Source organism: Papio anubis, chromosome 18 (assembly GCF_008728515.1).
Source record: "Papio anubis isolate 15944 chromosome 18, Panubis1.0, whole genome shotgun sequence".
NCBI classification, from domain to species: Eukaryota; Metazoa; Chordata; class Mammalia; order Primates; family Cercopithecidae; genus Papio; species Papio anubis.
The window spans coordinates 52,032,608-52,045,740 of NC_044993.1; the positions used below are offsets into that span (position 1 = coordinate 52,032,608).

A 13,133-nucleotide genomic window follows, 5' to 3' on the forward strand; every position below is an offset into this window, starting at 1 on the left:
CTACTAAAAATACAAAAATTAGCTGGGCATGGTGGTATGCCTGTAGTCCCAGCTGCTCAAGAGGCTGAGGCAGGAGAATCATTTGAACCCAGGTGGAGGTTGCAGTGAGCTGAGATTGCACCACTGCACTCCAGCCTGGGCGACAGAGCAAGACTCTGTCCCCACAAAAAAAATAAAAGAAAAACAAAAGGTCCACAAAGGGCCGGGTGTGGTGGCTCACGCCTGTAATCCCAGCACTTTGGGAGGCGGAGGCAGGCAGATCATTTGAGGTCAGGAGTTCGAGACCAGCCTGGCCAACGTGGTGAAACCCCATCTCTACTAAAAATACAAAAATTAGGCCTGGAGTGATAGCTCACGCCTGTAATCCCAGTACATTGGGAGGCTGAGGTGGGCAGATCACCTGAGGTCAGGAGTTCAAGACCAGCCTGGCCAATATGGTGAAACCCCATCTCTACAAAAATACAAAAATTAGCTGGGCATGATGGCGGGTGCCTGTAATCCCAGCTACTTGGGAGGCTGAGGCAGGAGAATAGCTTGAACCTGGAGAGTGAAGGTTGCAGTGAGCCGAGATCGTGCCATTGCACTCCAGCCTAGGTGACAGAGCGAGACTCCGTCTCAGAAAAAAATTAGCTGAGCTTCATGGTGCATGCCTGTAATCCTAGCTACCTTGGAGGTTGAGGTACTAGAATCACATGAACCCAGAAGGTGGAGGTTGCAGTGAGCTGAGATTGTGCCATTGTACTGCAGCCTGGGTGACAGAGGGAAGCTATCTCAAAAAAAAAAAAAGGTCCATAAAGACATCTATTGAAAGAACTCTCTTCCAGTCTTGACTGCAGCCACTCAGTTCTGCAGAGACAACCAATGTTAAAGTTTTTTTATGTCTCCTCCAGAGACATTCAGTACATATACCAATAAGGGCGTATATTTTCTCTTTTTCCTTATTCACATGGTAGCACACAATGTACTATGTACATGCTATGTGGGGCAATTTACCATGTCCACTTACTATCTTGAGGATCAGATATCAGTCCATAATAATGCATAATATTCTGTTTATGGATATAACTTCATTTACTTAATCAGTTTCATCTTAACCTTTATTTTTAATTTATTTCATTTCATTCCTTTCCCCTCCCCCTTCCCCTCCCCCCCTCCCTCCCCCTCTTCCTTTCCCTTTCCCTTGCTCTATTCCCCAGGCTGGAGTGCAATGGCGCGATCTTGGCTCACTGCAATCTCCGTCTCCCGGGTTCAAGTGATTCTCTGGCCTCAGCTTCCCGAGTAGCTGGGATTACAGGCGCTCGCCACTACACCCGGCTAATGTTTGTATTTTTTTAGTAGAGACGAGGTTTTACCATGTTGGTCAGGCTGGTCTCAAACTCCTGACCTCTGGTGATCTGCCCAAGTGATCTTCAAGTGGCCTCCCAAAGTGCTGGGATTACAGGCATGAGCTACTACGCCCGGCCTTAACAAATCTTTATGTTATTATTTTTTTTTTTTTTGGAGAAGGATTCTTGCTCTGTTGCCCAGGCTGGAGTGCAGTGGTGTGATCTTGGCTCACTGCAACCTCCACCTCCTGGATTTAAGCAATTCTCCTGTCTCAGCCTCCCGAGGAGCTGGGACTAGAGGTGCACACTGCCACACTTGGCTAATTTAATTTTCTTTTGTATTTAGTAGAGACAGGGTTTCACCGTGTTGCCCAGGCTGGTCTCTAACTCTTGAGCTCAGGCAATCTACCTGCCTCAGCCTCCCAGAGTGCTAGGATTACAGGAGTGAGCCACCGCATCCGGCCCAAACCTTTATGTTATTTCTAATATTTGGTTATAAAAGAAGAGAGCTGTGATTACTAATGTTGACATATGTCATTTTGCACTTGTGCAGTGTGTTTGCTGAATACCGTCCTAGAGGTGGAATTCCTGGGTCGAGTTGTAGCTTTGATGGATATCGCCAAGTGGCTGGCCCTTTACTTGTTTATACTCCCATCCACAATAGCATCATCACATTTACATTGCAGTGCCAGTGAACTATTTGGTCAAGGGCTCAGCTATTTGGCCAAGGTCATGACATTTACAGTGACATTGCCTTTTTGTTATAAACAATCTTTATTGACAGAAGATTTTTTTTTCCCCATCTCATTCTGTGACCCAGGCTGGAGTACAGCAGCATGATCACAGCTCATTGCAGCCTTGAATCTCCTGGGTTCAAGCAATCCTACAACCTCAGCCTCCCAAGTAGCTGTGACCACAGCCACGTACCACCACTCAGAGCTAGTGTTTTGGTTTTTTTAGTTTTGTTTTGAGATGGGGTCTCACTCTGTCCCTCAGATTGGAGTGCAGCGATGTGATCTCGGCTCAAGGCAACCTCTGCCTCCTGGGCTCAAGCAGTCCTCCCATCTCAGCCTCCCAAACAGCTGGAACCACAGGTGTATGCTGCCATGCCCAGCAATTTTTTTTTTTTGTATTTTTGGTAGAGGCAGGGTTTCTCCATGTTGCCTAGGCTGGTCTCAAACTCCTGAGTACAGGAGATCCACCCACCTCAGCCTCCCAAAGTGCTGGGATTATAGGTGTGAGCCATCATGCCTGGCTGGCACACAGCTAGTTTTTAAATTTTTGTAGAGATGGAATTGCCCTATTTTGCCCAGGCTGGTATGAAACTTAAGCGATTTTCCCACCTCAGCTTCCCAAAGTGCTGGGATTATAGGCATGAGCCACCATGCCTGGCCAACAGAATATTATTATTTTTTTTTAAGTTATGGTCATTCCCTGTTGTGGAATCCATGCAGCCATTTATTTATTTATTTATTTATTTATTTATTTATTTATTTTAAACTTTCAGGATTTGTATTAAATCCTAGTCTCGTTTAATGGTATCTGATGTTATACACATCATCTCATGGTGAACGTGTTTAATAAGTGAAAGCAAATCAGACAGCTCATCTAAGTCGTTATTTTTTGCAGACTAAACAGTAAGGTAATAATGATGGACACTTGCTCAGTGTTCATACAAGCTGTGTTGGTTATCAAAGTATATCTGCTAATGTTTAATAAAGAGAGTGAAATGTCATTGGGGTGGAAAAGTCAAATAAGCCTAGACATTTGGTTGGAAAAGAACAGATCCAGTATGGATTTCACAAACCAAAAGTTTGTGAAAACTCAGTGCAATACAAATCCTTTTTATCGTAAAAGCTTAGTTGAAACTAAAAGATCTGTAAAAACTATTACTTTGGGCCTTAAACAGTACCAGCTCTTAGGATCAAAAAAAGATCACAACTCCAGCCTGGGCAACATGGTGAAACCCCATCTATATTAAAGTACAAAAATTAGCTAGGTATGGTGATGTGTGCCTGTAATCTCAGCTACTTAGGAGACTGAGGCAGGAGAATCTCCTGAACCAGGGAGTTGGAGGTTGCCATGAGCTGAGATTGTGCCACGGCACTCTAGCCTGGGAGACAGAATGAGACCCTGTCTCAAAAAAAAAAAAGGGGGCCACAACTGTTGAGATTGTATTACTTGATTTTATTTTACACTAGGTGGTAGGTACAAAGCAATCCTCCTTAATAAAGTTGACAGTTAGCGTCCCTGAAAACTTTTGTTTTCAGACAGGGTCTTGCTCTGTCACCCAGACTGGAGCGATGCAATCATGACTCACCACAGCCTTGACTTCCTGGGCTCAAGCGATCCTCCTGCTTCAGCCTCCCAAGTAGGTGGAACCACACATGTACCCACCATGCCCGGCTAATTCTTTTTTTTTTTTTTTTTTTTAATTTCTAGTAGAGACAAGGTCTCGTTACCCAGGCTGGTTTTGAACTCCTGGGCTCAAGCAGTTCTCCTGCCCCTTGTCCTCCCAAAATGCTGGGATTACAGGAGTGAGGCACTGCACTTGGACAGAACATATTTAATAATGCACATTTAAAACAAGTATTCATCTTACAAGTTGTTCTGTAATCCAAACACGACAGCTTGGAGAACAGCATTTAGAAAACAAAAGTCAGTGTAAAAAGACAGATTAAAACAACTAGAAGCCAGGCACAGTGGCTCATGCCTGTAATTCTAGCACTTAGCGAGGCTGAGGTAGGCAGATCACCTGAGGTCAGGAGTTCGAGACCAGCCTGGCCAACATGGTGAAACCCCATCTCTACTGAAATTAGCCTGGCATGGTGGGGTGCACCTGTAATCCCAGCTACTTGGGAGCCTGGGAGGCAGAGGCTACAGTGAGCCAAGATCACGCCGCTGCACTCCAGCCTGGGTGACAGAGTGAGACTCCATCTCAAAAACAAACTCAAAAAAACCCAACTAGGACAGTATAGGTTTTATATGGCTCAGACTTTATAGTTTTCTTACTGCATCATCAATGTATCGATGTAGAATATCTGTTCCAGGTAGGCACGGTGGCTCATGCCTGTAATCCCAGCACTTTGGGAGGCCAAAGCGGGTGGCTTGCTTGAGCCCAGGAATTCAAACTCAGCCTTTGCAACATGGTGAGCCCCCATTTCTACTACAAAAAATACAAAAATTAGCCAGGCATGGTGATGCATGCCTGTAGTCCCAGCTACGTGGGAGGCTGAGGTGGGAGAATCACTTTACCCTTGGGAAGGTCTAGGCTGCAGTGAGCTGTGATCACACTACTGTACTCCAGCCTAGGTGACAGAGTGAGACCCTGACTCAAAAAAAAAAGAAAGAAAAAAGAAAAGAAAAGAAATAAACCCTGTCTCTATTAAAAATACAAAAAATTAGCTGGGTATAGTCATGCATACCTGTAGTCCCAGCTGCTCAGGAGGCTGAGATGGGAGAATCACCTGAACCCAGGAAGTCAAGACTGCAGTGAGCCATGATTGCACCGCTGCATTCAAGCCTGATCAAAGGGAGTGAAACCTTGTCTGCTGTCTCAATAAATGAATGAATGAATGAATGAATGAGTGAATGAATGTTTCTTCAGCTGGCCCCTTTGCTCTGGATTTAAAGAAATACCTTTTCGGCTGGGTGCGGTGGCTCAAGCCTGTAATCCCAGCACTTTGGGAGGCCGAGACGGGAGGATCATGAGGTCAGGAGATCGAGACCATCCTGGCTAACACGGTGAAACCCCGTCTCTACTAAAAAATACAAAAAACTAGCCGGGCGAAGTGGCGGGCGCCTGCAGTCCCAGCTACTCGGGAGGCTGAGGCAGGAGAATGGCGGGAACCCAGGAGGCGGAGCTTGCAGTGAGCTGAGATCGGGCCACAGCACTCCAGCCTGGGTGACAGAGCGAGACTCCGTCTCAAAAAAAAAAAAAAAAGAAATACCTTTTCTTCTTGGTTTTATTTAACCTTTGAGATCCATCCAATAATCTCTAATATCATCAATTAGCACTTCCCCTTTAACATCCCAAACACTAAGGTACTTCATTTTCCCAATCTGAAACATGCCCAGTGGCCTGTAATCTAATCGCAGCACTTTGGGAGACCGAGGAGGGTGGATCACTTGAGACCAGGAGTTCGAGACCAGACTGGGCAACATGGTGAAACGCCATCTCTATATGAAATTTAAAAAAGAAAAGAAACATTATTTCTGCTGCCGCTGCTCTGTTTGGAAGATGACAGAGCTCCCGAAGTTTTGCCAGTCTTTTGTTCCATTACAAGTTTTTGTGAAGCAACTTGCTTTTCCTTCCTTTTTTTTTTTTTTTTTTTTTTTTTTGAGACGGAGTCTCGCTCTGTCGCCCGGGCTGGAGTGCAGTGGCCGGATCTCAGCTCACTGCAAGCTCCACCTCCCGGGTTTACGCCATTCTCCTGCCTCAGCCTCCCGAGTAGGTGGGACTATAGGTGCCTGCCACCTCGCCCAGCTAGTTTTTTTGTATTTTTTAGTAGAGACGGGGTTTCATCATGTTCGCCAGGATGGTCTCGATCTCCTGACCTCGTGATCCTCCCGTCTCGGCCTCCCAAAGTGCTGGGATTACAGGCTTGAGCCACCGCGCCCAGCCCCAGTGATTCTTCTACCTTGGTCTCCCACGGATCTTGTACTACAGGAATGCACCACCATGCCTGGCTGATTTTGTTTCATTTTGTTTTGTAGAGACAGAGTCTCACTATGTTGTCCAGGCTGGTATTTTAAATTTTTAAATAAGAGACAGGATTTTGCTATGTTACCCAGGCTGGTCTTAAACTCTAGAGGTCAGGCTGTCCTCGTACCTTGACCTCCCAAAACACTGGGATTACAGACATGAGCAACGGTATCTAGTCCCATGCACCATTTATTGATTGATTGAACACTTAGCTGTGTCAAAGACTAACCTTACAAGCATTCCGTCTGTGTCTCAGAACGCTTTTGGGTAGTTAGCGGAATACCCTGTTAGAAGGGACAAACGATACTTTAACTCACAGATGAATCACCTGGGGACCTAGTTAATGTGCGGATTCTGACTCGGTAGGTCTGGGGTGGAGCCTGAGAGCCTGCATTTCTGACTGACTCCCAGGAGGCTGATGCTAGGGGCCCACAGACCACACTTTGAGTGGCCAGGACATCAATCATAGACGTTTGTCTTTTGATTCTGCACAAGGCTGGAGGTGGGTGGCTCCAGGATGAGACTAGCAGCATAGGGATGCCAGGGCTCTATTTTGGCTTCTCTCTGCCTTCATTGCCTTCCCTCCCGCAATTGCAAGTAGCTGCGGCAGGTCTAAGCATGGTCCCCTCACAGGACAACATCCAAAGAGGACAGAAGTGGGGTAGTGGGAAATTTTAAGAAGGGATTTTCCTCCTGTGGCTGTCTCTCCTTGTCCTTTGGAGAGAAAAACCTTTCCCAGAACCTTAATTCTTCGTTACCCCCAAGGCGTGCTTTTCTTCGCATCCTAGTGACTAGGATGGGGTTATATTCCTGCCTGGACTGGTCACTGGCGTGGGGCAATAGGATCGCAAGATTGGCTATACCAATCAGGATTCAACCCCTCAGACTAAGCATTTTGCTATTTTCTTGTTAGCAAGGAAGAAGCATGGAATGGCTGGTACATAGGCAGACATTCGTGTCTGCTACACCATGTTATCTCAGTTTTCCACACAACTGTATTATTATCCCCATTCTAGACTGAGGAAGCAGCTTGCAGCAGTAACTGACTTGCTTAAGGTCACACAGCTATGACAAAGGTAGGACTCTTGTCCATCATCCTGTCCATCAGCAGTACTCACGCTGCTCTGCTCCCCATCAGGTATGACAATAGGTGCCGGAACATGAGCCAGGAGCAGGTGGCCCAGAAGCTGGCCAAGGACCCCAAGCCTGTGATCCGCTTCCGCCTGGAGCAGGCAGCGCCGGCCTTCGAGGACCTGGTGTATGGCTGGAATAGGCATGATGTGGCCAGCGTGGAGGGAGACCCAGTCATCATGAAGAGCGACGGCTTCCCCACATACCACCTGGCCTGCGTGGTGGACGACCACCACATGGGCATCAGCCACGTGCTGCGAGGCTCCGAGTGGCTCGTCTCCACTGCCAAGCACCTGCTTCTCTACCAGGCCCTGGGCTGGCACCCACCCCACTTCGCCCACCTGCCCCTGCTCCTCAACAGGGATGGCAGCAAGCTCTCCAAGAGGCAAGGGGACATTTTCCTGGAGCACTTTGCTGCTGAAGGCTTCCTGCCCGATTCCTTGTTGGACATCATCACCAACTGTGGCTCAGGTTTTGCAGGTACCTGTCCACCTGAGCGGTCCCAGCAGCAGAGAGTGTGGCCAGGAGGAGCAGGGCTTTGGCTCAGATAGTCCTGCTCTTTGGTCCCAGCTTTGCCATCTACCAGCCGGGTGACCTTGCACAAGTTTATTCTTTTATTCAACAGATGTTTATTTTGCCAGACACCGCATTAAGTGCTGGGGCTACAATAGTGAGCACGATAGACATGATCCCTGCCCTCAAGGGGCTTATAGTCTCTGAGCCTCAGTTGCATATCTGGAAAATGGGGATAAGTGTCTACTTCATAGGGTTAGGATTCACTGAGCTTAGGAGTGTAAGGTACCGAGCCCAGCACCTGTCACACAATAAGCACAAAAAATGACAGACCCTATGATTATGACAATTATTGCTACTATTACAAGCATGTATGCTAACAGTATGACTAGAACTAATATGGGTCTACTTTCTTTTTTTCCTTCTTCATTTTACTGCCAGATGAATCTAGTTTATTTCAAGCTGAGCACTTATCCATGGTCCAAGACTTAGACCTAAACCTTGAAGAAGCAAGCATCAGATAGGATGACCTGAAGGATTTCTGAAAATGTGTCCAGAATAGTCTGCCTGCTGGTCTCACTTCATTTAATACAACATACTGTTAAGGGGTAGATACATGTCTCCACTGTTCATAAGAGGATTGTGAAGCTCAGAGAAGCTGAGTAACTTGCCAAAGTCACGCACCTAGTGAGGGATATAGCGCTTTAGGCCTATGCCTGATCATGGTGCCTGCTGACTGTGTGGGACTGAGCTGCTACTTACAAGAAGCAGCTCCCAGCACCATGGTTCTTAACTTTTTTTTTTTTTTGAAACAGAGTTTCGCTCTTGTACCCCAGGCTGGAGTGCAATGGTGCGATCTCGGCTCACTGCAACCTCCGCCCCCCGGGTTCAAGCGATTGTCCTGCCTCAGCCTCCCAAGTAGCTGGGATTACAGGCACCTGCCACCACGCCTGGCTGATTTTTGTATTTTTAGTAGAGATGAGGTTTCACCATGTTGTCCAGGCTGTTCTCGAACTCCTGACCTCAGGTGATCTGCCCGCCTTGGTGCTTGAGCCATTGCACCCGGCCTGGTTCTTAACTCTTGACTGTGCTTTGGAATCAACTAGGAAGCTTGTAAAATATGCTCAGACCCCAACCAAACCCAGTTGACTCAGACTCTCTGGTACAGCCAGGCAGTGAGTGTACTGTTCTGCAGCTCGTGTCTTGAGAGTAATGGAAATGGGTTTAGCCTGATTGTTTTCAGACCCTTTTTTCATTAAAGACAGAACCCTTTCTGAAAATGAAAACCTATTCAGGCTCTAGATATATAAATAGCTAGAAGTGAAATCCCTTTGGGCAAAGTGGAATCGGGGGCCCAGGGCTTGCTTACTCAGCCTCCCTTATGTTTGAAAGTAGAAGGAGGGCGGGCGCAGTGGCTCATGCCTGTAATCCGAGCACTTTGGGAGGCCAACGCAGGAGGATCATTTGAACCTGGGAGTTTGAGACCAACCCAGACAATATAGTGAAACTCCGTCTCTACAGAAAAATTTATTTATTTATTTATTTATTTATTTGATGGAGTCTTACTCTGTTGCCCAGGCTGGAGTGCAATGGCACAATCTTAGCTTACTACAACTTCCGCCTCTCAGGTTCAAGTGATTTTCCTGCTTCAGCCTCTTGAGTAGCTGGGATTACAGGTGTGCGACACTACGCCTGGCTAATTTTTGTATTTTTAGTAGAGATGGGTTTCACCATGTTAGCCAGGCTAGTGTCGAACTCCTGACCTCATGATCTGCCCACCTCTGCCTCCCAAAATGCTGGTATTATAGGTGTGAGCCACCATGCCTGACCCTACAGAAAAATTTAAAAATTAGTCGGATGTGGCAGTATGTGCCTGTAGTTCCAGCTACTTGGAAGACAGGCTGGAGGATCGCTTAAGCCTGAGAGTTTGAGGTTACAGTGAGCTATGATTGTACCATTGCACTCCAGCCTGAGCAGCAGAGCAAGATCCTGTCTCTTAAAAAAAAGAGAGATAAAGTGGAAGGAGGAAGGGAGGGAGGAAGCTGAATGGCTGGGCCTCTCTTCTTTGCAGAGAACCAAATGGGCAGGACCCTGCCGGAACTGATCACGCAGTTCAACCTGACCCGGGTCACCTGTCACTCAGCCCTGCTGGACCTGGAGAAGCTCCCAGAATTCAATAGGTAAGTGGGGATCATGGAGATCCCCTGGTGGGAAAGGGCTTTCTTGCTCAAGACAGTCCCTACAGCAGAGGGTATAATGGACTCTGGTACCTAATTCTGTGTGACCACGGCTAAATCACTTAACCTTTTTGAGCCTCTCTTTCCTCTTCTCTAAAATGGGATTAATAACAGTACCAATCTTATATGATTGTTCTATGAAAGTATGTTGTATAGCCCTGGCACATACATAGTGCTCAGTAAATGGTATACATATATACATATATATATATATATATATATATATATTTTTTTTTTTTTAAGACGGATTCTCACTCTGTTGCCCAGGCTGAAGTGCAATGGCACAATCTCAGCTCACTGCAACCTCTGCCTCCCGGATTCAAGCAATTCTCCTGCCTCAGCCTCCAAAGTAGCTGGGATTATAGGTGCCCACCACTACACCCGGCTGATTTTTTTGTATTTTCAGTAGGGATGGGGTTTCACCGTGTTAGTCAGGCAGGTCTCGAACTCCTGACCTCAGGTGATCCACCCGCCTTGGCCTCCCAAAGTGCTGGGATTACAGGCGTGAGCCACCGCGCCCGGCAGTACATATATATTTATCATTAGCGTTGTATTCCTAGCCACCCCTTGTGTGGACTCTGTTAAGAACCAAAGCCTGGAGAGGGGTATCTTCATTTTAGACTCACCTCCCCCCATCAACCTTTCACCCAACCAACACAGTGAGTGAGCACTGTCCCATGGCATCTACTTTATATTTCATGTATTTGATATTGCAAGTAGCTCTTCACTTGGAAACCTCCAAATATCGTTCCAACTCAAATCATTGTTAACATGTCTGAGTCAAAGAGTACTAGTGTTGTCCAGGCGTGGTGGCTCACACCTTTAATTCCAGCACTTTGGGAGGCCAAGGTTGGCAGATCACCTGAGGTCAGGAGTTCGAGACCAGCCTGGCCAACATGGTGAAACCCTATCTCTACTAAAAATACAAAAATTAGCTGGACATGGCACATGCTTGTAGTTCCAGCTACTTGGGAGGCTGAGGCAGGAGGATCACTTGAACCTGAGAGGCAGAGGTTGCAGTGAGACAGGATCACACCACTGCACTCCAGCCTGGGCAACAAAGTGAGATTCTGTCATTAAGAAAAGTTATTAGTGGTTAAGACCATCAGCCAGGTGTGCACCTGGGGTGAGGGTCTTACTGATACTTTGCCTAGAGCACTGGTTTGGGGACACAGTATCCTCAGTGCATTTACTTGCATGAGCCCAGATAATTAACATCAGTTGCAGATATTTTAGGGCTGTTTATTTACTTCTTCCATCAGACTTATGATGAGGTCAGTTGCATGATTTTGCCCTGTTTTACATATGAGGAACCCAGGACATAGAGAGGTTAAGAAACTAGCCAAAGTTCACACAGTAAACAGTGGGCATCTTTTGAATGGGGCATTCAAGAGTGGATGTAGGCTGGGTGTGGTGGCTCACACCTGTAATCCCAGCACTTTGGGAGGCCGAGGCAGGTGGATCACCTGAGGTGAGGAGTTTAAGATCAGCCTGGCCAACATGGTGAAACCCCATTTCTACTAAAAAAAAAAAAAAAAAAAAAGAGAGCCCGATGTGGTGGTGGGTGCCTGTAGTCCCAGCTACTCAGGAGGCTGAGACAGGAGAATCACTTGAACGGTGGAGGTTGCAGTGAGCCAAGATTGCACCATTACACTGCAGCCTGGGCAACAAGAGCAAAACTCCGTCTCAAAAAAAAATGCCACTTTCTATATATTTTAGAGGCTGGGTCTTGCCCTGTCACCCAGGTTGGAGTGCAATGGTCACATCTCAGTTCACTGCAGCCTCAAACTCCCAGGCTGAAGTGATCCTTCCCCCTCAGCCTCCGGAGTAGCTGTCTACAGGTGTGTACCACCACACCAGGCTAAGTTTATTATTTTTAATATTTTTTTGTAGAGATGGCATCTCGCTATTGTTGCCCAGGTTGGTCTCAAACTCCTGGCCTCAAGTGATCCTCCCTTCTCGGCCTCCCAAAGTTCTGGGATTAAGCGAGTCACTGCACCTGGCCAAAAGCTTCTCCAGGTCCAATAGGGCTGAGTGGCAGGTGACCTGGGAAGCCAAGGTTGCAGTGAGCGGAGATTGCACCACTGCACTCCAGCCTGGGCAACACAGTGAGGCTCCATCTCAAAAATAAATAAATAAAAATAAAATGTCAGCTACTATTTTGAAAACACTGAAAACGTGGCTGGGCATGGTGGCCCACACCTGTAATCCTGGTACTTTGGGAGGCCAAGCTGGGTGGATTGCTTGTTGCCCAGCCTGGGCACCATAGCAAGACCCTGTCTCTACAAAAAATTAAGACATTAGCTGAGCATGGTGATATGTGTCTGTGGGCCCAGCTACTTGGGAGGGTGAGGTGGGAAGATCACTTGTGCCTCGGAGGTCTAGGCTGTAGTGAGCCATGATTGTGGTACTGCACTCCAGTCTGGGCAACAGAGCAAGACTCTCAAACAAAAACAAAAGCAAAACCCCTAAAAACAAAGCATGTCTCCGAGTTGCTTGGGACTTTCAGGCTATTTGTGACCTTAGTCACATCTCTTTCTTTTTATAAATGTAAAGAGAATTCTACTTCTAGCTTGCGAAAGGGAGGGCTCATGGAACCTGATATGTCATTCTTCCAACTTCACCCTCTCCCCAGGGGAGAGACGGTTTGGGTGGGTTGGGGTGTTGACAGTAGGGCAGCCCCTTGATTTCTTCCGCAGGCTGCACCTCCAGCGGCTGGTGAACAATGAGAGCCAGAGGTGCCAGCTGGTGGAGAAGCTGCAGGCCCTTGTGGAGGAGGCCTTTGGGAGCCAACTGCAAAATAGGGATGTCCTCAACCCAATCTACGTGGAGAGGATCCTCCTGCTGAGACAGGTGTGGTGTCAGGGGTCTGGGAGGCTGAGGGAGGGGCTACTGGGTGCTTCAATTCCTCCTCCCTTCCAGAGCCCTGTCACTAGTGCATTCAATGACTGCCTCCTTCCCCAGGGTCACATTTGCCGCCTGCAGGACTTGGTGTCCCCAGTGTACTCTTATCTGTGGACTCGCCCTGCGGTGGGTCGAACACAGCTGGACGCCATCTCGGAGGAGGTGGATGTGATTGCCAAGCGTGTGCTGGGGTGAGTACCCGCAGGCTGAGCTCAGGATTCCACACCCTCCTTCCCCCTCTCCCTCCCATGGCTCCCTTTCCTTCAAGGTTAGGCTGTTGGGCCCCCAGCACAACCTCATGGCCAGTGGCTTTCATTG

At 47.5% G+C, this 13,133-nt stretch overlaps 1 protein-coding gene across 3 annotated transcripts in view; it reads left to right on the plus strand.

Moving 5' to 3' along the window:
* The window catches only part of EARS2 (glutamyl-tRNA synthetase 2, mitochondrial), a 34,756-nt gene that overhangs the window by 14,628 nt on the left and 6,995 nt on the right, over positions 1-13,133 (plus strand). For all 3 annotated transcript variants that reach the window (XR_641334.4, XM_003916674.5, XM_021931825.2), the window contains exons 4-7: positions 7,169-7,641; positions 9,746-9,854; positions 12,611-12,764; positions 12,876-13,006. Coding sequence is in view for 2 of the 3 variants with exons in the window: in XM_003916674.5 (XP_003916723.1) it covers positions 7,169-7,641; positions 9,746-9,854; positions 12,611-12,764; positions 12,876-13,006 (867 nt within the window). In the remaining variant the exon portion in view is untranslated. The remainder of the gene's footprint in view (positions 1-7,168; positions 7,642-9,745; positions 9,855-12,610; positions 12,765-12,875; positions 13,007-13,133) is intronic.